Below are 22959 nucleotides of genomic sequence, written 5' to 3' on the forward strand. Positions count from 1 at the left end.
AGATGAAGATATTTTCATTTGGGCACTGATTCAGATCCTTAAGTATTTAACATGACTTTGAAATTGAAATTGGGCTAAAATGCATGAGGATGAGTGATGAATAATGTTGAGGTTAACAAGTCTGTTATTCATAGAGCATAAAATATGAATAATCATTAGTACATCTGAGGTTACTTATTATTTTTTGCTGAAGGGGAAGTACTGTATCTTATGCAATAGCAATAGCAAAATCAGAGACAGAGAGGGAGCTCACTGACATTCAACACACAAACAGTTTGCATGTGGGCATTAAATAAGGTAACCGCTGTCTGTAGGGTCTTCACAGGTGCTTTAAATAACGTGTCAGCATGTACATAATATAAGAAGTCTTTCATGGAGTATTTAAAATGCATATTTATACTTATGTTCAAAAGTTCAACAGTTTCACTATTCAATGAAGTGTTCATATCTGAGAAATACATTAACCAAATTCATTTCTAGTGTTGTATCATTAGTGCCGACTTATTTTTTGATGTTGTAAAAATGTGAAAGTTGGGTAATATCATGTTTTCCTACCATTTTAGCTGAATGGGAACATATTTAATGAACGTATTTAGTATGGTGGCTATGTTGAAGGACAAAATTACACCAAAAAAAAAGGTTATTTCAAGGTGTCGCACATGAATGTAGGTAATGAATGAAACATCATAGGATCACGCTTATCTTTTAAGGAACACTATTTACATCTAAGAGCAGTCTTTTTTTGGAAATGAAGCCCCGATCAGAAACGTAAGGTCAGATTCTGTGCTCTGAATATCATGATGAGCACAGGCATATTTCCTCCATATTTCATTCTCAGCTTGAACATCTAAGTACAATTTAAGGAACGGCAATGCAAATGACTAAAAGCAGAACCCCTTTTTGAGGTTGTAGAAATGTTCTGTTCCAGCTTTAGTTATTTAAGATGAGGTTGAATGTTAAAATACCGTTAAAGTAAAATTCCATCACTTCATGATACTTGAAAATGGCGTTTTCTCCTTATAAAGAAAGGTGTGTGTGTGTGTGTGTGAGAGAGAGAGTGTGTGTATGTTTGCCTGAAGAAGTTCACTCTTGCATGTGATTCAGCACATAGTGGGTTTCTTGTGTTGCCTGTAGTGAACTCTGGCAATATTGATTCATTCTGCTCATTTCTTACCTTCTACCTTCTCTATTGAATTACTTATGCAGCATACAGTACCAACTTTACAGGCCAAAACCAAGATCTCAACAAAACACACACATTTTTATTTTTTATTTTTAAGACGCTGTATTAAATGCTAATAAAGTAATGAGTTATTAATGTTTCATGTATTCTAGCAGGTGATAGATAATAAAACATTTATGTTGTGCATGCACATAAATGTTTTGATATATTTGAAACCTTCATATGATGTGTGGCTCAACCTAGCAAAAAGTTTATCATCTTACTTTTCGACTTGCTGTATATACAGAGTTTTATTTCATACTTGCTATGTTAACATTCATAACATATTACCATTCCCTCTTATCTCTGTTTTTAACTTTACCTACCTCATCTTTTAATTCTTTTTACACTTTTATATATCTTAGACCTTTTTTATCAGAAGTCCAATCAATATAAGACCTTTTTATCATTTTTTTTTTTGTCTGGGACATTGTATGCAATTAACAGCAGAATTAAATCAACTGCAGATTGAATGAAACAACTTCCATGTTCATACTTTTAATTTGTGAGTCATGACATATTTGAGACAAGCTTGTGAGATGAAATGTTCCCAATGGCGACAGACTGCGTTTTTCTCAGTTCACGTTATTAATGACTGAGAAAGAAAAACAAAAATGTTTTAGTCTGTAGCATCACTGTTTGACATCCAGTTTAATCCTTTGCTATACTGAAGTCTTATCAGCCTTGCTGTCATTAAGATTTTTGGTGGACATTGAAAGCGGTGACATTACATTATGTAGAAATGTTCTTTGTGCACAAAATAAGTACAGATGCAAAATTACCATCAGATTCATGATGTGCGCACTGGGGAATTTTGTTCTTACTACTGTGCGTATGTTAGTGAATCAGAATTATTCTAAATTGACAGGCACGTGCCTGCTATCAGTAATTAGCATACTATCACACTCCCATTTCTCTCTATATAGAAAACCCTGTCAGATTAGTGCAGCAGTGGAGAGAGCTGTCACTCATTGCAGAGAGGGCTGTGATGGTAAAAATGTAGAAAAACATTGCTGCTAGTGAAATGCAAACAATAGTTTCAGAAGCAGAAGCCAGAGAAGGCCGATTTGGCTGGTAAACATGTCATTGGCACAACCGTTTTGAACCTGATTGTGAATCCTGTATACAGTCTGCACACCTACCACGCTGTATGTCCGTAACAAAATAAAAAGTTGGTAAATGTGTAGGTCTGTGGAATTGATCTAAATAAATCCCCACTGCTATGCCAGGTGCACATCATGTTTCGTCTCTGTCCACAACGGGATGTGATGTAGCGACAGCAGAGCCCCCCCCCCCCTCCTTATCACTACTGAACTATCAGGCTGTGAGGACACACTGAACAGGCTGCTGCTTAATCATATCGGCCAAATCTGATGGGAGAAGTTAATCGCTGTCACATTCCAATATGGACATTCCGATGTATAAGCTATTGTCATCTACAAGTGGGAACAGGACAATTTTAATATATTAATAATTTAATTACATTTATGATGATGGTTTATGGATTACAATGTCTTAGCTATTTTTATTCATAATTAATAATAATAATAATAATTTTATAATTTGTAAATAAATTGCATATTATTAGCAATTTCACACTTTTAAATGTTGTTATTTAGGCCCAGTCACATTATGCAGTGTTTTATCACTGATGAAAGATTTTTCTTGTCCAGCTTAACACCTTTGGAACAGGCCAAAGATGATGTGACGCGACTTATTATTTATGATGTCGATTATATTTACGCATTATGTGTCATTGCATAATACATGGAACCCCTCCAAAAGCTCCTCAGTTAATTTCCTCTGCAGAGCAACTGCATTATTTCATGTGCAATGGTGAGAAGTCTGTGCAGCAGGTAAATCATTTCACCTGAGTCAACATAGAACATAATGGTCAACCAAAAACCATACATTTTAGACCCTGTACAGGCTGTACATTTATCTCTCCCGCGGTGTTACAAAGCTTTGATGTATCTCTGCGTGTCAAGCAGCTTTGTTCTAGATAAGACTGGGCACTAAGAGATCAACCACATCTCTCAGTGCCTGCAGAGACTAACATAAAACAATATCCCACACTGAGCCCTGCACATAATAGATAATTGTACCCTGGAGACCGCAATCACAGCGTACAGAGCCTGTGCTTCCTGCTTATTCCAGCACTGTACTCAATATGGTCCCAGTGACGCATCTCAAGGGCCTGGTCGGTAGTGGAGGACTGTAGACCTAGTGAATGCGCATGCATGTGTCGAATCGCTAGGTGATACTTTTGGTTGGACAACCAAAGTCCTCAGGGGTTTGTGCACATTTTTCCCCTTGAGGAACTGCAGGGAGAGAGTGGAGAGGAATGAGAGTCAGCAGATAAGTTCGGTCCATAGGGGACTCAAATTATCTCTGTATGCTATGGTCCTGCTGTGGATTGAGCTACAGTGTCAGCTAATGAGTATAGCCCGTGTGGTACTTTTACATAGTCATGAGAGGAATTGGACGCATAGTGTATAGTATATGACATGAATTACTTTCCCTCCATTGTTATGCCTGTTTTTCTTCCCCATTTGCACTTCCCTCCACTTGTCAGTCGTAAAGTCTCTCCAGCTTTCTCTCATCCCTGTATCCCTCCATCCTTCTCCTTTACCTCCACTTTTTTGCTTTGCATGAGAAGACAGGCTAATGTGGGCTATTTTACCCAATAGAAGCTATATGTTGTCGACTTGGTGAAATTGATTTTCCACACCAATAGCTTCCCTCTTCTTATGCAACCTACCACTTCCATATGGCAGCCATTCATTTTTCATGCACCCTCCTTCTCTCCAGGAGATAAGCAGTAGGATTCAGGGGAGAGGTGAGATTGCAAGGGCTATGATTTGACATGTATGACTCTGCGCGTGCATGCACATGTGTGGAGTGTGTGAGTGTGTGCTGGAGGGGCAAGGGTGGGTTGGCTGTCAGCGGGACTCACAGGGTAAGGGTAAGAACCTTGTTGTTTATGTCACACCTCCTGCTAGCTGTGGAATTGTTTTGATACAGAGGTCTCTCCCCTGCCCTCCCTTGGGGGCCTATAAACAGCTCACAACAACTCACACAGCAGCTGGAGCATGCAATGAAATTGATATGCTTAAATGTTCCTCTTAGTAGCCAGCCGCCTCTTCAGTCACTGCTGATAGGACCATTTTTTAGACTGCTTAAGTATTTGGTAAGATAAATCAATCATACCTCAAGTAGTTTATTCCTTGCTTTTTGCTCATGTCTGGGATTAAGTGTGCATCTGGCATAATTCTCAGCGGGGGATAGGAAGTTGGGGAACTGCAGTGTTTAAGGAAAAATTATTTGTCCTCGTGCTCAGTACTGTATCATTAAGTGATTCTATAATCAGTCTGAACATGCATATATCATGATTTTCCTGCCATTCTGGATGTATTAAGAGAACCAAGATGGCCAGTCCAGTTAAAGTTGTTCACCGGTTCCATATGTTGAACATTTTTTGACCTCTTGCTGGCTCCATGTACGGAGCCTGGGTGGGGCCATGAAGGAAAAAAAAACAAATTTTTGCTCTCAATTTAATAATGTGTGCTCTCATTTTAGTAATTTGTGCTCCCACTTTAGTAATTCATGCTCTCGATTTAATAATTCATGCTCTCGATTTAGCTATTTTGCCAGTCAGCCTGAAGTTTGAAAAAAATGACGAAGACATTTCCTGTCAGTTCCTGATTCAAGCTAAGCTTTATCCAAGGCAGCCAGGAAGTGCTCCTGGCTCCATGGATGTACTAAGAGAATATAAAACATATATATATATATATATATATATATATATATATATATATCTCCCTGTACCTGCTTGGGTTCTGTTCTTGTTTGTCTCTATATGTCAGCCCTGTGATTGAGTGGAGACCTGTCCAGAGTGTACCCCGCCCCTTGCCCAAAGTCAGCTGAGATTGGCTCCAGCTCTGCTGCAACAGAAAATGGATGGGTGGATTGATAATATATCCATGTCCACAACCCTGAAGCTGAGTTTTTATGAAGTGGATGAGATCCACATGAGCATTAAAGTGTGAAAGCAAAAAAGTCCATTATCCCGTATTCTGCACTCTATATTATAAGGGATCTCACAGATAACACAATGTTGTGCTTAAAGTACATCCTCATATCTTAGTCCAAGATCAAAATAAAACCTTATTAAATCCAAGCGACCCATAGTGAGGATGAACGCTGGACGTGAGGATGGCATGAGGGTGAAATATGTTAAATCAAGAGCACGAATTACTAAATCGAATTAGTTATTTTTTTCTCTATGGCCTTCCCAGTGCTCCATATCCCTGCACCCATGAAAAACATGAAAATAATGGACTGATACAGCTCAGACTTTGTATGAACCCAGTGAATCCAATTCTGATAATAGAGTAATTTCAGGATGTTGGTGACACCAAATTACAGCTGTTTCTTTGGTGGTGATTGTGAATGGGGAAAAGTCTTTTTGGACTAAATGTGTCATATGCTCTGCAACACTAATCATACACCAAAATCGCCTCACAGCCCAGCACTGTCCCTGGAAATCTGCTGATACTCTTTGTATCAGAGCCCACCTCAGATACATTCTACTCATTTCTCCAGAAAATACCCATCCTGTTCAAAAAACCCAGTCCTTATTTATCCAGTAACTCATATAAACATGCATTTACCTGAATCTATCATGGCCGGTATCAAACAAATGGTGAAGTGTTGCATATTTTAAAAAGTTTAACTGAAATATAAGTTTAAGATTGGTCATAATAGTGACAGAGTCCTCAGGCACCTATTTGATTGTTTAATGACAAGACATCAGCTGACTCCAATTTTGAACAGTTTTCCTCTTCATCTCATGGAGGTCTCAAATTGCAATTCTCCTAATGTCAAGAAAACTAGGAATCTTATTAAATCTTGTGTTAGGCCAATCACAGGTGATGACCAAAGACCAATGGTTTGACAGACAGTTGTCTGTCCCTCTTTTTGTGATGAATATGTTTGTGTTTGCTGACATGTTTTGTTCAGCATGTGTGCAGACACAAAGCAAAAGTCTGACTCCAACTGAAAATCACAGTACCTATATAAAGGATACTGATTTAGCTTACCTATTAAAGACAAGGCCAGCATCCTGTAATCTGTAACAGTAAAGAGATTGCTCCAAATATTTAGGTGTGCTCCACAGAGTTGTCATTCATCATTACTAAAGTCCAACTTGAATCACATTTAGTTGTCCCTTTTTGCAGTCAAAATAATGTCAACATGTTTTTGTTTTTGCTTTATTATTAAAAGAAAAGAAAAGAAAATCTTTGGGGGAATATCAGTGTAAAGATTGGGAGTCAGGTGTAATCTCCACCCGGTGTACGTTTAGTTTTAGAAGCCACCAGGGGATGAGAGCAAGAACTTAAACTTTGGGCCAGGTACGGAGGTAACTTACTCTAAAGGTTTTCTTCAACAAACCCCGAGTTTCTCCTCTCTCCTGCAGCGCCTGAAGCAGCTGTCACAACATTTAATTTCCTCATTCATTCAGTCGATATCAAGGCATACATTGAAAAGCATTCATTAGCGGAGGTTTACTTTATGTCAGAGTCAAAATCCCGGTAGGATATAAGTTTGTTACACAAGGACTATCTAAAGTTTCCACTTTTATGCGCATCAGTCATTTCTTTGAACAGCAGATTTTACCCTCATTCAAATATTACACAGTATGAATTCATCCCTCAGCTCAGAGTAAAATCTCTGCATGTCTGTGCACATTGATAAGGCAGCTGTCAGGTTGTTGGAGCAGTTCCTGCGCTGAAATGTTACTTGCACATAATGTGTAATCTCACTTTAAAACCTGTATGAAGCTTTAGATACTTAAGATCAATGAATAATTATGTCCATCACTCACACACAGTGATTGGTCTCAGTGATTGAATATTCATCAATCATAGTTTTCATGTCATATTGGAGATTATGTTCATATTTATAAATAGGATTGTGGTTAGTTACAAACTAAATGTAGTTTTACATTGTCTTTTAAATAGGGTGCATATTATCTGAAGTTGTTTTAACAGCATTTCAGTGACTATGTTTAAATTGAAATTTGTTGAAATAGTTGAAATAAAGTCACTGAATGCTTTTAAGCCAAGACACAAATAGACGTCTCAAAATGTACTCTCAGTTTGTACCTTTTCAACTGCAAATCACCAAACCCATTATTACTGGATCAGACTGAGGTTACAGTCATATGTCTCTATATAAAATATGTCTTATCTGTTTCATCTATATATTCCTTTAAAATCTTCAGTTATATTTTCGTCTCTGTCCCTGTCAGATTAAAGCTGAATAAATATATTTAAAATGCAACGTATAGCCTGATACACAGTAAGATTCCACCACTTTATCATCTGTTAAGGAAATTCAAGTCTAGTGAATTATTACTTTATGGACTACGCTGAATAAAACTTTATTGTGTTACTTATTAACTCCTTTCCCAGCTCTGACTCAGGCTCTGTCACTGCTTTCTTTTTTAAGATAAATGATCACAGTCCACACACACACATTAATGTTTCTACCTCCAACGAATTAAAATGGAGACTCTGCCTTTTATTTACCTGTTGCCATAGTGAATCATAGTATTGGAGACAATTGATGAAGAGTCTTTCTCCATTCACCACGCACATGCTTAACACAGAGTGAACGCACTCAGAGTTGATTGAACTCAGGTCAGCTGTTCTGGAAACAAAATTCAGAGTTTTCCATCTCAGGGTTCATTAACTCAGACTTCAGGTTAGACTCAGAGTTCATTAAACCTGCTCTCTGGAATACAGCCCAGATTTTAAAACGCAGGTCAAGGTGGTTTTCGTATGAGGTGGTGAAAAAACTATTTACAAAACTGAAATCAGTAAACCTAAATATCTAAGCTAGGCCCATGGCTAGGGGCGGCTAGCACATGCTACTAGCAGCAGGTCCACACCTGAACTAAGCAAATTAAAAAAACATCATGAGGAGCTTCTATCCCTGTCTTTTATACAGGCAGCCCCTCCTCTTCTGAAAAAGTTAGATTACAATCAATCAAGTAATCTAAATAACCTTTCTAATCATTAACAATATGGACAAAATCTACATGTTATTCTGAATGTCTTAACACAAGAAACACTGACATACTTATTGTTTGGGGTACTGTAAAAGACAAATCCCACCCCACTCCAACCCACCTGGTACAGTCTGGGCTCCCCCTGTATTATAAAGCTCTTTGGAGCCTCCCACTTCCTGTTTGGCAGTTTGGATTCTTGGCCAGCAGGTAATATGAAGTGGAGCACATGGAGCACAACAAACATTTGTATACTGAAACATAAATGAATGTAGCATACACCTGATTACAGTGCAAGTAAGAGTGGTGCAGTGGTAAATTAGCCTAACTACACACTCCTTAGTGCCGGCTTGATGGAATAAACTAAAGAATTTGACAGTGTAATGTATGTTTTGCCTGAGTGCAACCTACTCTCTAGAGGACACGAGCTAGCATCGTTACAATCAGTAATGCTCTTTTTCTACTCAGTGGCTGGAGGGGTGAGTTCACATGTGTTTGACTGACAGCAGCAAGCAGACTCATACAAAGTACATAGAAATAAGCTGTAGCTTACAAGCCATGGACAGACAGAGTGTTGTTAGCAGTGGTATTGAAGTAAGAACCACGTCAGCTTCCAAACAGACCGAAGTGACATTTGCAGGCACATTTACATGCTGTTTAATGTGCTGCAGCAGAGCAGATAATTACCTATCTAGTCTGGAAACTGAAGTTAGTGGTGCGCTTTCCCTGGTTTGTTCAGTCAGTTACTCAGTAAGCCAAAGTGCACATGTTTTCATGTTAGTGAGATTGCAGATAAGAAGAAAACTTTAGCAGGGAAGCTCATGTGGGTTTGTTGTTCAAAGTCTGTGGCTATTGTGATGTGTAGTAGGATGTCGTCTGGCTTTTAGTCAGTCTGATCATCTGCCCATGATCACACGCTACTGCTATGATTAAAAGCAGTTGGAATTTATTGGTGGTGGTATTTATTAAGCATGTTTTATATTTTACTGTGTGCCTTTAGTAAGACCTGAGATTTCACAAACTACAGACAAGATCTAGTTTAATTGGAATTAATCACACTGGTTTAAACCCAACCAACCCACCACATCAGGTTTCACATTGTATTTTTTTTATGTGTAATGGGTCAGTGATTAGCCTGCAGCCTGCTTTCTTGTTGTAAAAGCACTAAAGCAATGCACGATAGATTATTGGCAACTCAACAATGGGAAGCTTAATTTCCCATAGGTATGAATATGCGGTCATGACTGCAAAAAAGGCATGACTGAACGCTTCATTACTGGATGCTTAGTACTTCCTAAAAGACTATAATAGCCAGTGATTCAGATTCACTAATTCACACGCACACACACATACACACACACACAGTGCCCCATTAAATAGCAAATGAAAATCTCAGATGTGTCAGTATCAGCTATCAAACACTTCATTCTCTAAAGCTATCTTAACTCTCCATGCTGTGCTGGAGCTGTCAGTTATCCAACCTGTGTTTATCCTTCCCTGCCTCAGGGTCCGGCTCACAAATCAACAGAATGTGTCTGGCTTGACATGACAGCTCCAATAAAAACTGTTGGTGAGAGGAACGAGGGCCTGGTTTGGTTGTAGCCCTAGCTAATATAGTAAGGAGAATAGACATGTCTGGCACCTATGTTCCATTGTTTCAGCACCCAGCATGTCCTGATTTGCTCTGCCTGTCAGTCTGTCTCCTTCTGCTCTCTTGTTGCCCTCTACCTGGTGTCTGTCAACTCTTTCTTCTTCTTCCTTTCTTTCTCTGTTTCGTTCTTTTTATTTTCTTTCCCACACTTTGTTTCTCGTTGTTTCTCCTCCTCTGACTAAAAACAGCCATTCAATACCAGGACTCTATCTGAGCTTCCAAGCAGAAAGTGAGCAAGTTGTGTTGTGAGATGTTACAACATGAGAAAGCAGGCAGCCTGCGGGCCTCCTCATTTAGTCTAATTGATTCTCTTAATTGTCTCAGGAAGACCAGAAAGTTCCTGCCTTTTTCTCCCTGTCTGTCTTTCAGAATGTTAATCATGCCTGTTTATGGCGGATGTTTGCCCGGCGGTGAGTTAAAACCATCTGACGCAAATTCCAGTTCATGTCTGGAACCCCAGACACATCAAGCAGATATGAAATCCATTTTGATGAGAGGAGCTTAAAAAAAACCAGTGGAAGCAATAAAAAACAGATTTGTTGGGTGTGAACTGCCCATGAGATGCTGTCCTTGCATGAGCTTAAGCAAGACTGAGTGATTGCTCATCCTGCTGTCTGAGCAAGCTAACACAGACAGCCATAACCATTCTCCGTGGCTGCAGCCATTAAACTTTATTATTCTCCCTTGGATACCTTTGAATTTACTTGTTTTTGTCACATTTTGATCTGCTGTTTTTATGATATTTAATGGATGCAACTTTTTATCTAAAAAGTCTAAAATATATACTCATATTCCTTAATGTACTACAAGTTAGTCATTTTTATGGTTACGTGAATAAAAAAAAGCATCCTGTTGTTAAAAAAGAAATTGCATATGAAGAGGCAAGGACAAGCTGGACATTATAAAATGAAAGCTTCTTCTCAAAAGCAGGATTTCCCATTGCAACAGTCGCTGTTGACCCTCTTAACACAGACTTGATGCATAATGACACTCTTGTCTCTTCGTGTCGCTTTTTTTTTCAACGAGGTCCCTCTTGATTGTTGGCCCCTCTTAGACTTGTTGTGATTGGCTCAGAATACAGTGGCTGATGGGTAATGATTAGCGGAGGGTTGGCGAACCAATCAAAGCTAGTTAATTAGCGCCATTTTTTTCCCCATTGTCCAGTGTTAAGAACTCTGCTGGTTCTAGCAGTTGGTGTCTTCAGCAGGCCTTTCCACCTCGCCTCGTCCATCTCATTAGCAGGCTGGAGTGGCGGGACAATCAGGCAGAGCACTGGTCCAAGCCTGGCATGGTTGTACGGTTGTACGCGCACACACACTGTACACACATTCTTATACACTCGGGGTCTCACACGCAGAAATGCACTCCCATTCACAGGCACAATCAGACCTGCTTCCTTCTCTCTCTCTCTCTCTCTATCTCTCTCTCTCTCTCTCTCTCTCTCTCTCAGTTTCTCCCCCTCTTTCTACCTCTCTCACACAAATACACACACACAGATACACACTCAAGGGCTGGCCTGGTCCCAAGAGTCCTTTCATGGCCAGTGATTGTCATTCGCAGCTGCCTGTGTGACCTTGATAGGGATAACAGAAGCAACACTGAGGGATGCTACTGTATACTCTCTCTCACACACACAACACAACACACACACACACATGCACACAGACTGAATTCTCCCACATTCTCCCTCAAAAAACACAAGGACATGGGGAGTGTACGTATGTGTTTGTCTGGGGTGTGTTTGTGTGTGTGTACACAGAATTTGCATTATAATGATTGAGTGTGATGATGTTTTTTTTTTTGGCCAACTTTACACTCTCTTTGGCATACTTTGCTTCAAGCGGTAGATTTTTGTCTTGATTTTTGAGGTACGTACACAAGCATGCACGCACACACACATAAAAAAAAAAGTTACATAACAGGTTTCCTGAGAAGTTGTCTGTGGTGTGTACATATTTATACATACCTGTGTTGCTCTTCCAAGCGTTTTTGTTTGTTGCCCCACCTGACACATGACAGGAACATAGACAGCCGTAGGTGTTATCAAGGTTTCAATACACACAAGCCAACACACAAAATCACACACACACACACACTCCAGTGACGAAACATTGTTTTGGTGCTCATTCTCTGTGTGCTCAGAGGTGTTTGGTGTTGCGGAGAAGCGCCACACCTCCTGTCATCCTCCTGCAGTATCACTAGCTCCACTGTCTTTCATGTCTGCTCGGCTGGTAATGAGAGTTGATAGAAAGAGGTGAGATTCTCCCTTCAGTCCTCCCACACACAGAGGGAGAGGGACTCAGCGGAGACAAAGCCACTAGGTGCACGTTTCTATGCCAGCATGCCTGCAAGTCAGGGTGTGTGTGTGTGTATGTGCAGTGCAGATTATTACACTTCTCCCCTGCAGAGGCATCTCCTAATCACACTAAACTTCTCCTGACACTTCACTTACTCTTCAGCTGAAGTTACTGCGTCTTTATCAGTGATCTCCCCTCTTTCGCACACGCCGCTTCCTTCTCTCTCACTTTCTCTTTCACTCTGTGTCCTCATGTTTTTTTCCTCCACTCGACCCGCATCTATCCAAGTTTTGATGCCGAGCCATCTGTGAATCCGGCTAATTTTGCACCTCCTTCTTTTTTTGGTTTTCTTCATTTGACCCAGTTTGTCACACTCAGCAGGTGCTGGCTGCCACTGTGATTACTGCTCAGAAATATCTCTGTCCTGAATGACAGCCATTGCATCTGTATGTGAGTGTGTGTGCGTGTGTGTGTTTGTGTATGTCCATAGGTATAGTTTGAGATTTATGTCTTCACGAAGATAGAAATATGAGAAAATACTTCAAAAGAAACTACAAGTTAATGTTAAACTTCAGATGTTAAGGGATTTGTATGCCACTCATAGTAAGGGGAAGCTCCCTTGATATTACTGCCCTTAAAAAAATATCCCAGATTACAATAAAATGAACAAAGCTAAGAAAGAAAGAAGTGAAAAAGAGGAGCAATAAGATAAGACAAGAGCAGAAGAGGTAGATATAGCAGAAAAGAGGAGACATTTTCAGTTAATGAATATCATCCACAAATAGCTGCCTTTTGCTGTCTTTTTGATACACTTTTGACATTTTCCACTCTCATGGTTTGGTATGCCAAACAGAAAGAGCAGAGGGAGTGGGGACAAGACGGTGCAGAGAAGTGGAAAATGAATGGAAAATAAGATATGGGTGCTCAGCAGAAGAGCAAGGATGGACGTATTAGAGAGTAACAAGTGGGGGAGCAAGGAGCTCGGAGTGAGAGGGAAAAGATGAAGCAGGACATCTAACTATACAGCAAGGACTCTCCGTCTGTCTGTCTGTCTGTATCTATGTATGTATATTTGTCCTTCACATATCTTGAGAACCGTTCATCCAATCCGCTTCGCACTTGGCAGGTGTATTGTTGGGGACCCAAAGACATGCAGTGTCAAATTTGGTGCCATTTGGGACACACGACACATTCAATATTAATAAACTTTGATGAAACAAGCGAACAGTGCTTTGTGCAGCAGCAGGGTGGGGCTTCAGGACCCTGCGGACTGAGTTGAGCATAAGTCGACAAGCACAAACGGATAGCCTACAGGAACAGTGCCACTCTGCCATGATTGTAACTCAAATTGTGTAAGTTTGTTGTACTAACTTAGAACACTCATGACGTTACCGCCAGCAAAATACCTCCATTAATTAAATCCCTGTTCTTCTTTATAACAGTGATGGTTATGTCAAAGCAAGCGACTAATACGCCCAGTGAACCAGAGTGTATTTCACCGGCGTTTCTGCATCTTGGGTGTGTTTTTCAGGGGCGGATTTAGTGATTCAGGGGCTTCAGGAAAATGCTGTCTTGCTTTAGCTACTTTTCACCCTTTCTCTAACTGGGAATATTTGTATTGGTAGGGGTAGAAGAAGAACTCAAAACTTTTTTTTCTGAAGTAAAACTATTAATACTGCACAGTAAAAGTCATGCCTGTTCAAGGTGGAGCTTTTCATAGTCGAATAATGAAAAACTATTGAAAATAGTGAGTCCCTGCATGAGTTGTTTACACCAAAAAAATATTTGTCTCTGCTTTTCGTACTCCATAATAAACCATAGGCATGAGCACAGCCAGCGATCATAGCTGAGCTGTACAGAGAGTCAGAGAACAGATTTTTCACATGGCATGCTCTAAAAAGAGAAAAGTAGACAGTGAACAGTACTATTAACAATACTTAACATCTGTGTATAATAGAATGTTAGTTTCTTTCATGTTGTTGGTGTATACACTCATTCACACCTCACATTGACTGTATATTTTTTTCTATGGGTTGAAGCAACGGCTGGAGGCCAAGCAATCAGCCCGTTCCGAACAGGCACATTTTGAACAGGCACTGCAATAGTCAAGATAAATGCCAGAGAGCTTTGGAGAGGGCTTGAGCTTCATCTGGCATAGGCTTGTAATACTGTAGTCTCATCTCCCATGCTCTTTCAAGTGGGGAGTAGAAAGGCCTTCATTTTAGATGCCCTTCTCATTAAAGGTGACCTCATGGCATCCCTCTGATCACACGGCACAGTGCAGAGGGACTGTTTAGATCCTTGACACACAGTGACAGTGCTGAAGCCCAGAAGAACATGTATATACTGGGTGCAGTCTACACTGGCTGTTGAAAGTATTCAGGAAGTCTGTAAGGATTTAAACAGTGAGATATTGTTGTGGTGTTGGTTTTGTGAAAACTTAATAAAGAGCTGAATTTCAGCTTTGATTCTAGAGTACGCTAGTGATTTTTCTAATGACAATTTGTGATTTCGGTCCCCAATCTTAAAGTCTCCCTCCACTCAGAAATGTGTTTTTCTTCGTCTTCCTTCAGTTTTGAGCTTCACTATGCAGAATGATGTATGTGAAGAGTTTGACACTAGAGGGTTGTTTTCACATTCAGCTGATGGAGGGAGAAAGTTTCTCTGTGCGCACCTTGAATCTGAGTTTAAGGCACGAACCTAAGAGCAGGATTTGTGATGTCACAACGAGTTTGGAGCCAATTATGCACACTTTCGCAAGCGTGATGTGGAAAATCGAAACCTTTAGTACACTGAGAATGGAAGTAAAAAATAAAAGATATCTTGCATCCAACAGTGAAGCTTTTGAAATTAAAAATATTCGTATATGCATGGGCTTTGGATTTTTGATGAGGAAGAAGGAGTAGATTAGTAAAATAGTCATTTTAAGGATTTGAATGAGGTAATTAAACTTATTTGTGGAATAAAGACATTAGTTACAAATTATTATTCAAAGGATTGTATTTTTTAAAAATATTTTTCAAAACATGTCTGGAGGAGATCTTTAAAGAATATATATTATTAAGTTAAGAATATATATATATATTCTTTGGAAGCGTTTAATTATCTGTCACTTTGCAGCAAATCAACAAGTGTTTAGTGGACTAGTTATCCTGTGAATAATCTTGTGTTTGTCCACACATTACACTTTGACAATATGGGTTTATATTCTACTGTTTTGTGTCTCTAACCAGTGACTTGAACAAAGCCACGGCTGTTTTCTCTGTGCTATGTAAATCTAACATGCTTTGTTTTCTGTGTGTTTCTTTTTTTAACCTGCACATTCCTGTTGCTGGGCTACCTGCGGATGCCGTTGGCTACGGCAGTCTCATGTGAGTACATCTATCTAAAAAGTCCCTCGGTCAGATCATTCCTGTCTGAGAGAATGAGAGAGAGACGTTGTAAGCTCACAAATTTGGCAGGACTGGTCTAAAACATCACTGTTGTACGCTGTCTGGTTCTTTGGTTCGGAATTTCTCTCCCATGGCGCAACAACAACAAAGATAATCTGCATAATCTTCAAGTTTAATTATTAAGGGATGGATGTTTATATTTAACTGTTCAACTTTCCTTACCTAAAAGGAATCCTACCATGCATTAATAAGTGGTCACAGCGGGCCTCCGAAGCTCATGGAGACAATGCTGACTGTCTTATTTTACATTAGATGAATTTGCCAAATGATGAAATTAAATCAAAGTCTTGTCTGATATAAATTTTTAATTGGTAGCTATCAGGCATGTGCATCACCATTCAAGGCGCAGTAAACTCCTTCTTCTCAAATGTATATCAACAAATTCTAATAAAAAGTGTTTTTTGTTATGCTGTCCCTCGGAAAAAGAAAAAAAAAATAGTAGTAATTCCTTAATTCTTTGCTTAAGGAAATAGGCTTATTCAAAATTAAATAGGAAAGGCTTACAGTTGTTATAGTAGCTGGTGTGTGTGTGTGTGTGTGTGTGTGTGTGCGTGCATGTGTGTGTCTGCAGGTGATTTCATCAGAGAAGTCAGGGAACCATATCTTCCGACTGACAGGCCCCGGTGCTGACCAGGACCCCAAAGGTCTCTTCACCATTGACATAGACACAGGAGAGGTGTCAGTCAGCCGCTCACTGGACCGAGAGGACTTTGACTCCTACGAGGTCAGTACGCCTGTGTGTGTGTGTGTGTGTGTGTGTGTGTGTGTGTGTGTGTGTGTCTTTGTTCTTGCTCTGGTGCTTATTGTGTCTGTGTGTATCTTCCCTCCTGTCCTTTCTGTCCACCTGGGCGCTCTTCCTCTCTCTTTTGACACATTTATTGTTTTCCTTGTCATGTTTGGTGTCCATGTAATCCGTATTTTGTTCACCGATTATTTCCTTTTTATTCATGAGAATCTAAAGTACATACAAAATTGACTTTGAACTATCTCTTTTTAAATTAAACATATGTTCAGCGTACTGAAGTAACCTGAACAGTTAGAGGCTGGTTTGTGAAAGTGCTCTCTCTCTCTTTCCCTCGCTATACATTTATTGGCAGCACTATTTGAGAATGGATGGATTCCTTATTTAGTGAAGGCTGAATTGATGCAATCAGTTGGAAGTTAGTGCTTTCCTTTATGATAAAAGAACATTAGAGCCTGTTTGAGGTGCCTGCCGGGTTTGGTGCCCTCGGGGTTGTCTGCCTGACGAAAGCGTTTCTCGTAGAACAGAAAGGGAGAGAGGGGCAGAGAAAATCTACTTTTCAAGTCGGTCAATTGATCTTATTCTGTTTTCAGAAACCAGACGTGAGTTAGGGTGTTCAGCTGGGTGCAAGCTGTTGATAAGCTAACCGGCTTTTGTAAAAACTCAGAAATATTTCACACAGTAAATAGCAACAGATGTGAGAGGAGAGCAGACGGGAGAGGAACAGAGACAAAGGCTGAGCGGAGCAAACACAAACACATATTCACCATATATCCTTTTTAGTCTGTCCTTGCTCTGGTATCAGTGCTGACTGTTACATGCATGGTGTAACCAGGACATTGGCTTTCAGTAGTTCTGGTCTGATTGAGGTTATTTACAAGCACCTTTAACACCCAGTAAGTGGGCATCCCTGTATCCAAATGAATACACCAGTTAATGGATAGAATAGTCTGCTAGCAGAATAGTATAAAAAGATATAAGCTGCCGCCTTCCTTTATAGGTGAATATGACAAGAAATGATGATGCAGTAATAGAAACAGTATTTCTTACTGTCATGTCCTCTGTTGACACACAATGTGCTCACGACACTGTAAAGATCTGGGTTTACTCATGTGTTGCAAACTAGATGTAAAAGGACCAACAAGCAGCTTGTTTACATGCCACATTAACTCTTACCATATGACAGTAAGTCAGGTGTGTGATCTTAACTTGATAATTCTGAGCGTGTACATTTATGTGCATTTAACATAAACAGGTTACTGAAGCCACTGAGAAAGGTTAAAGCAATAGTTTGACATTTTGTGATATCAGCCTATTTGCTTTCTTGGTGAGAGTTAGTTGAGGAGATCGATACCACTCTCACATTTGTATGTTAAATATGAAGCTATTGCCGGCAGCCTTTATGCTAAGTTTAGCTTAAAGGCTGGAAACAGGGAAACAGCTTGATTGGCTCTTTCCTAAGGTAACAAAATCTGCCTACTGGCACTTCTAAAGATCACTAATTAACACATCATATCTAATTTGTTTAATACTGTATGTACACAAATAGATGTAACAATGCGTCATGTTTACACCTGTTTTTGTACAGACTAAACAAACAGAGTGTAACGTGTCAATTAGTGAGCTTTAGAAGTGCTGATAGGTGGATTTTCCTTTGGACTAACATGAGAGTGGTATCAATCCTCTTATCTATCACCTGGGAAAAAAGCAAACAACCATATTTTCCAAAATGTCAAACTATTCCTTTAAGGACTGATTAAACACTTGTGACAGACTATCATCTGCTAAATAGGTGAAAGAGGTTGCACTGTTAAAAGAAGTTGAACCTGGTCCCTTGTTGGCCTTTAGAGAGGAAAATGTTAAATCTTTGAGAGAAATGACCTTGAACACAGATTTCACTGAATTCAGTTATTCCAACCAAGCTGTAAATTACACGCCTTTTTAAACTTAAGGCAGTTACCTTTTCCACTCTGTCAGCATTGCTACTATCATTTACCAAAGATTATAGACACACAGATACACAAGCACACACACCTTCAAAGCAGTCGCACTCGTCTAATAGTTTTTGCGTATTTCCTGAAAGTTTAGTAACAGCTCGGTGGAATAAAGTTTTTTGGGTCCTGGTTGGCCATAACAAAAGTTGGTACAGGGAACTCTGGGGGACAAAACAGAGAGAGATCAGGGAAAAGAGGACAGGAAAGAAGAGAGACAAGCAGATAGTGAGGGTCTGGGGACCTTCTCCATGAAGATTTGACTGTGTTCTGTATGGAAAAGTTTAGTTCAGCTCAGAAATATTTAATGGCACAATGACTGAGCTGAGAGGAGACAGAGAGAAGAAGACGACAGAATTATGGAAAAAATATCCGAATAGCCTGAAATTTAAAACTTCATGCAAACACAGATAGCAGAGCTAACAGAACTGTAGATACACACATTATTAGAATATTATTTATTAATTAACAATGTCATGGAAGTTTTTGTAATAAAAGCAGATTTCACATAGAGAGATTTTCCCTCAGATTTTATTCCGGGATCACATATGTGTGCATATGGACTTCCAAACACAGCCAAACAGTCATACTTACACTGGTAGCCACACCTGCCACAGACTGCCCTGAACATCCTGTGATCTGTCAGTAAAACACTCTCCAGCTGCATCCTGACTCATCGCATTCTTGCAGCACCCCGCTGATACTTGTCAGCAAACGCCAAACAAGAAGATTAAATGTCCGGCTGACATCCTCTTATCCTAAGCACATTTGAGTACAGAACATCAACAGATATGAGAGTGCACAATAATCTTTCAAGAGAAATTGTCCACCACACATGTATAACAAAGTATTACCAGATAAGGAGCTGATTTTCCATTACATATTTTCCATTTGAAATATTGTCACTGCTTCCTCATTTGATGATCATTATGAACTCATGACAACATTAGATAACTGACACTGACTGACACTAACGTTGTCCATGCACAGCTAGCGGGTCTCTTGCAAGATAAGGGTGATTTAGTCAAACAGCAAGCTACAGAATTTTATTACTGTGCACACTGCCTGTCCAAAAGAAGCTGAATTAACATTGAAACCCTTATCTTACTATAGCTAGTTGTTTCCAAAGGCTTCTGAGCCAATATTCACCGTCATCTCTGGGTGATTTGTTTCTGTCACCTTTGGCTTCCTTGCTACCTCTGATAAACGCTGCTTCTTTAAGATTGGTTTAAAGCCTTCAAAAAATGTTTCCAGTATTCACATTGTGTCGTGGATTTTGTGACACTACAAAAAAAAAAAAGATGGAAAACACGTCCCTCCTCATGCAACGGCTGTGGTTTGAACAGACACAGAAACAGACTTTACTGAAAGTGTCAGAGAGGTATAGTAACAAGACACTATCCAGAGCAAATAATTCAATTCATCTTAACATCTTAATAACAGACCGTTGTGTAGATAACAGATAAAATAACATTAACTAAAATAAGTTATGGATTTTAGCTTTAACCACAGCGAATTCACTTGCCTTCATTATGTATCTGACTTGTGATTCTAGACTGAAATGAAAGAAAGTCTGCTTTCCAAAAAAAATCACCTCTGAGTGATTTTCTCTTCATAGTCTGATTATGAAAGCTCAGAGACAGAATTGAAGGCTTCAGTCAATGGCTAAATAATTCCATCATAGTGAAAAAAAACTGAGGCAGTCTAATATGCCATTCTTTCTATGGCCTGGAGTAAATTATCTTCTAACATCAATTATACATTTCATTGTGTCTGGGCCATCACTAATGATCATCATTATTTCCAACCTGATAGTTGTAATCCCCGAAGGCAAGCTGCTATATCTTTATGTGCACATACTGTCAGTGATCTAAAGTAACTAAGCATATTTACTCCAGTACTGTGCTTAAGTTTTCAATTTTGAGGTACTTTACTTGAGTTTTTCCGTTCTATGCTACTTTATACTTATACTCCACTACATTCATTTGAAAGCTGTAGTGACTTTTCAGATGAAGATTTGACACAATGGATGATATAACACGCTTTTAAAATACAGCACATTATTAAAGATGAAACCAGTGGTTTGCAACCTTTTTGGCTTTTGACATCTTACAAAAAGCAGTGTGTAGTTGGGGTCACATTTCAGATGTCTGAGTTTTTAACAGCTGCACCGAATAGTGATTTTTCCCTCTAAAATCCTCACATGGTTTCATTTCAATAAATGTTCAAAATGATCCGATATTTCACCCACAATCAAAGACTAGAGAAAAAAGTCCAAAAACTGAAAACAGATTTGTGTATCAGAAATTTGTTTTTTCTTCTTTCCTCTCCCATTAATCATCTCACGACCCCTCAGATTTTTCTGGTGACCCTTTGGAGGGGCCCGACCCCTAGGTTTGGAACCACTGGACTAAACCAGCTAACTGTATATAAAGTGGTTCAAACTAGCTCCACCTCCAGCAACTACAACAGTAACATGCTGCTCTAACACTGATGCTTCAGTATTAATAATCTAATGATGTCATATATAATAATATATCAATCAGAGGGACAAAATAAATACTTTTACTTTAATACTTTAAGTACATTTTGCTGCTAATACTTATGTACTTTTACTTAAGTAGGATTTTTCATGCAGGACTTTTACTTGTAATTGAGTATTTATATTGTTGTAATGGTACTTTTAGTGTAAGTAAAGGATCTGAATACTTCATCCACCACTGCATACTGTACATGCATATGCACTTGCACACACGATGGACACACTGGCTTCACACGCTCTCAGTGCTTTTCTTCCTCCCGTCCTCATCCTTTTCTGAGCCAGGCCTGCATGATATCTAGCTCTCTCCTCTAATCGTAAGGAGATAGTAAGTCTGTGCCCCAGTCATGACTCAGAATAAGGGTCTCCTATCAAATTCAGCTTTGCCTTTTTATTGATGGTCCAACAGTGTGTGCAGAATGAAGACTGTATTACTTTTATTGTGCCAAGTGGTCCTCGCAGGCTGTCCCAGGCACATTCATTTAGGGTGTCTCCTTTCCTCACTGGCACTAATGGCTTTTTGTGAGGATGAAACATAAAATATTCATATGTGGATTAAAATCACCATTATTCTAAAGGCATTTTGTCGGCAAAGTGAAACCAAGAGCTCAGGGTATTTCACTGCTGCGTGGCGTGTTATATGTACCTGTTATATATACAGTTTGTTCAATCGAACATCATTGATCTACAGAAAAATGTGTGTTGAAATTTGAGATATCAATTTAATACGTTATTTAACAGTTCCATTGATTGGGACACAAACATGTGAGATAATCATATAAATCTCTGATCCATTATTATGTTTTTGAAGCGACATTTAAAGCAAATGTCAGAAAATGTCAAGTCTATTATTCATCAAGAGATGATAGAACACCATCGTGTTTCCTCTAGAGACACTTCTTTAGGATCTACTACAGTGGATGTGGTTTTGGATGAAGAGTGTGGATCCTCGCGTTCAGGATTATATGTCAGTCTCATGTCTGTGCAAGCAAATATGAGTAAACACCAACCCTCTGGAAGGGCTCTGCTTAAGACCCTGTGACTTACCTACCTCCTTCTATGTTTAAGCTCAGGAGTGTCTTTGTCAGTATTCGGTACTGCATCAATGTTCTGCTGTATAGACAACCAAGGTTGTACTGAACATTTCCTTTCACTCCCCTCTTTCCTTCATCTCCCTATCTTGTGGTATGATAACGATTGATTGCTGTTGGCAAAGAATTGCTCTTACCTCCCCACAAGGTCATCACATATCAAAATAATATTGCCACTGGCTTTGAAAAAGATTAAATCAACAAAGTTAACCACCTTGGTATCTAAATGTCGTGGTATAGGCTCAGCATGGAATATATGGATGCAGAAACTGTTGCAGGTCAAAGCACAAACCAAGCAAAATTTAAGAAAATCACAGCCTAACTTCAGCATAACAATAGCAAGAGGTCAGCTCAAGACAGATGGAAAGTAGGAATTCTAAGTAGGCTATTAAAGGAACCACGTAAGCAACCAAACAAACAAACAAACCCCTAACAAAGTCAACATTTGCTGTGGAAGAACAGACAGTGATCAGCTGGGCCACATGTTCACAAGGATTTAATGTCAAACATTATTTTCTTATTAAGCTCACTTAGGGTGAAAATGAATGTTAATGAGATGGAAAATGGAGAGGAAGGGAGAGGGGCATGGGGAGGAGGACAAGGCTTATCAACGCGGTTATGACGAGCTTGGGTCGGGTCGAGAGTGGCGGGGAAGATCTCTAATTGGCTTAGAACGGAGGAAGGATAGAACGTGAAGTGATAAATAACAGTCTTGTTTACACAGGTAGAGGGATGACCCTCAGTAATGCAGGTCATCACAACAATAAGTGTATTGAGTCCTTTGTGCGTGCTTACCTTGGAGATGCTGAGATTTGAGGGAGACAAAAAGCACACAGCTACAAATGGTGCAATGGGCATTACTTTCAAGTTAAAATTTCTTGTCTTTCTTTGTGATTTCCACA

General features: G+C 39.4%; 1 protein-coding gene across 1 annotated transcript in view; it reads left to right on the top strand.

Annotated features, from left to right (window-relative positions):
• Window positions 1-22959, top strand: part of cdh13 (cadherin 13, H-cadherin (heart)) — a 353543-nt gene that overhangs the window by 144894 nt on the left and 185690 nt on the right. The window contains exons 5-6 of the mRNA XM_067589068.1: window positions 15608-15613; window positions 16266-16418. Of these exons, the coding sequence (XP_067445169.1) occupies window positions 15608-15613; window positions 16266-16418 (159 nt within the window). The remainder of the gene's footprint in view (window positions 1-15607; window positions 15614-16265; window positions 16419-22959) is intronic.

The sequence above is a fragment of the Thunnus thynnus genome, chromosome 5 (assembly GCF_963924715.1).
Source record: "Thunnus thynnus chromosome 5, fThuThy2.1, whole genome shotgun sequence".
NCBI lineage: Eukaryota > Metazoa > Chordata > Actinopteri > Scombriformes > Scombridae > Thunnus > Thunnus thynnus.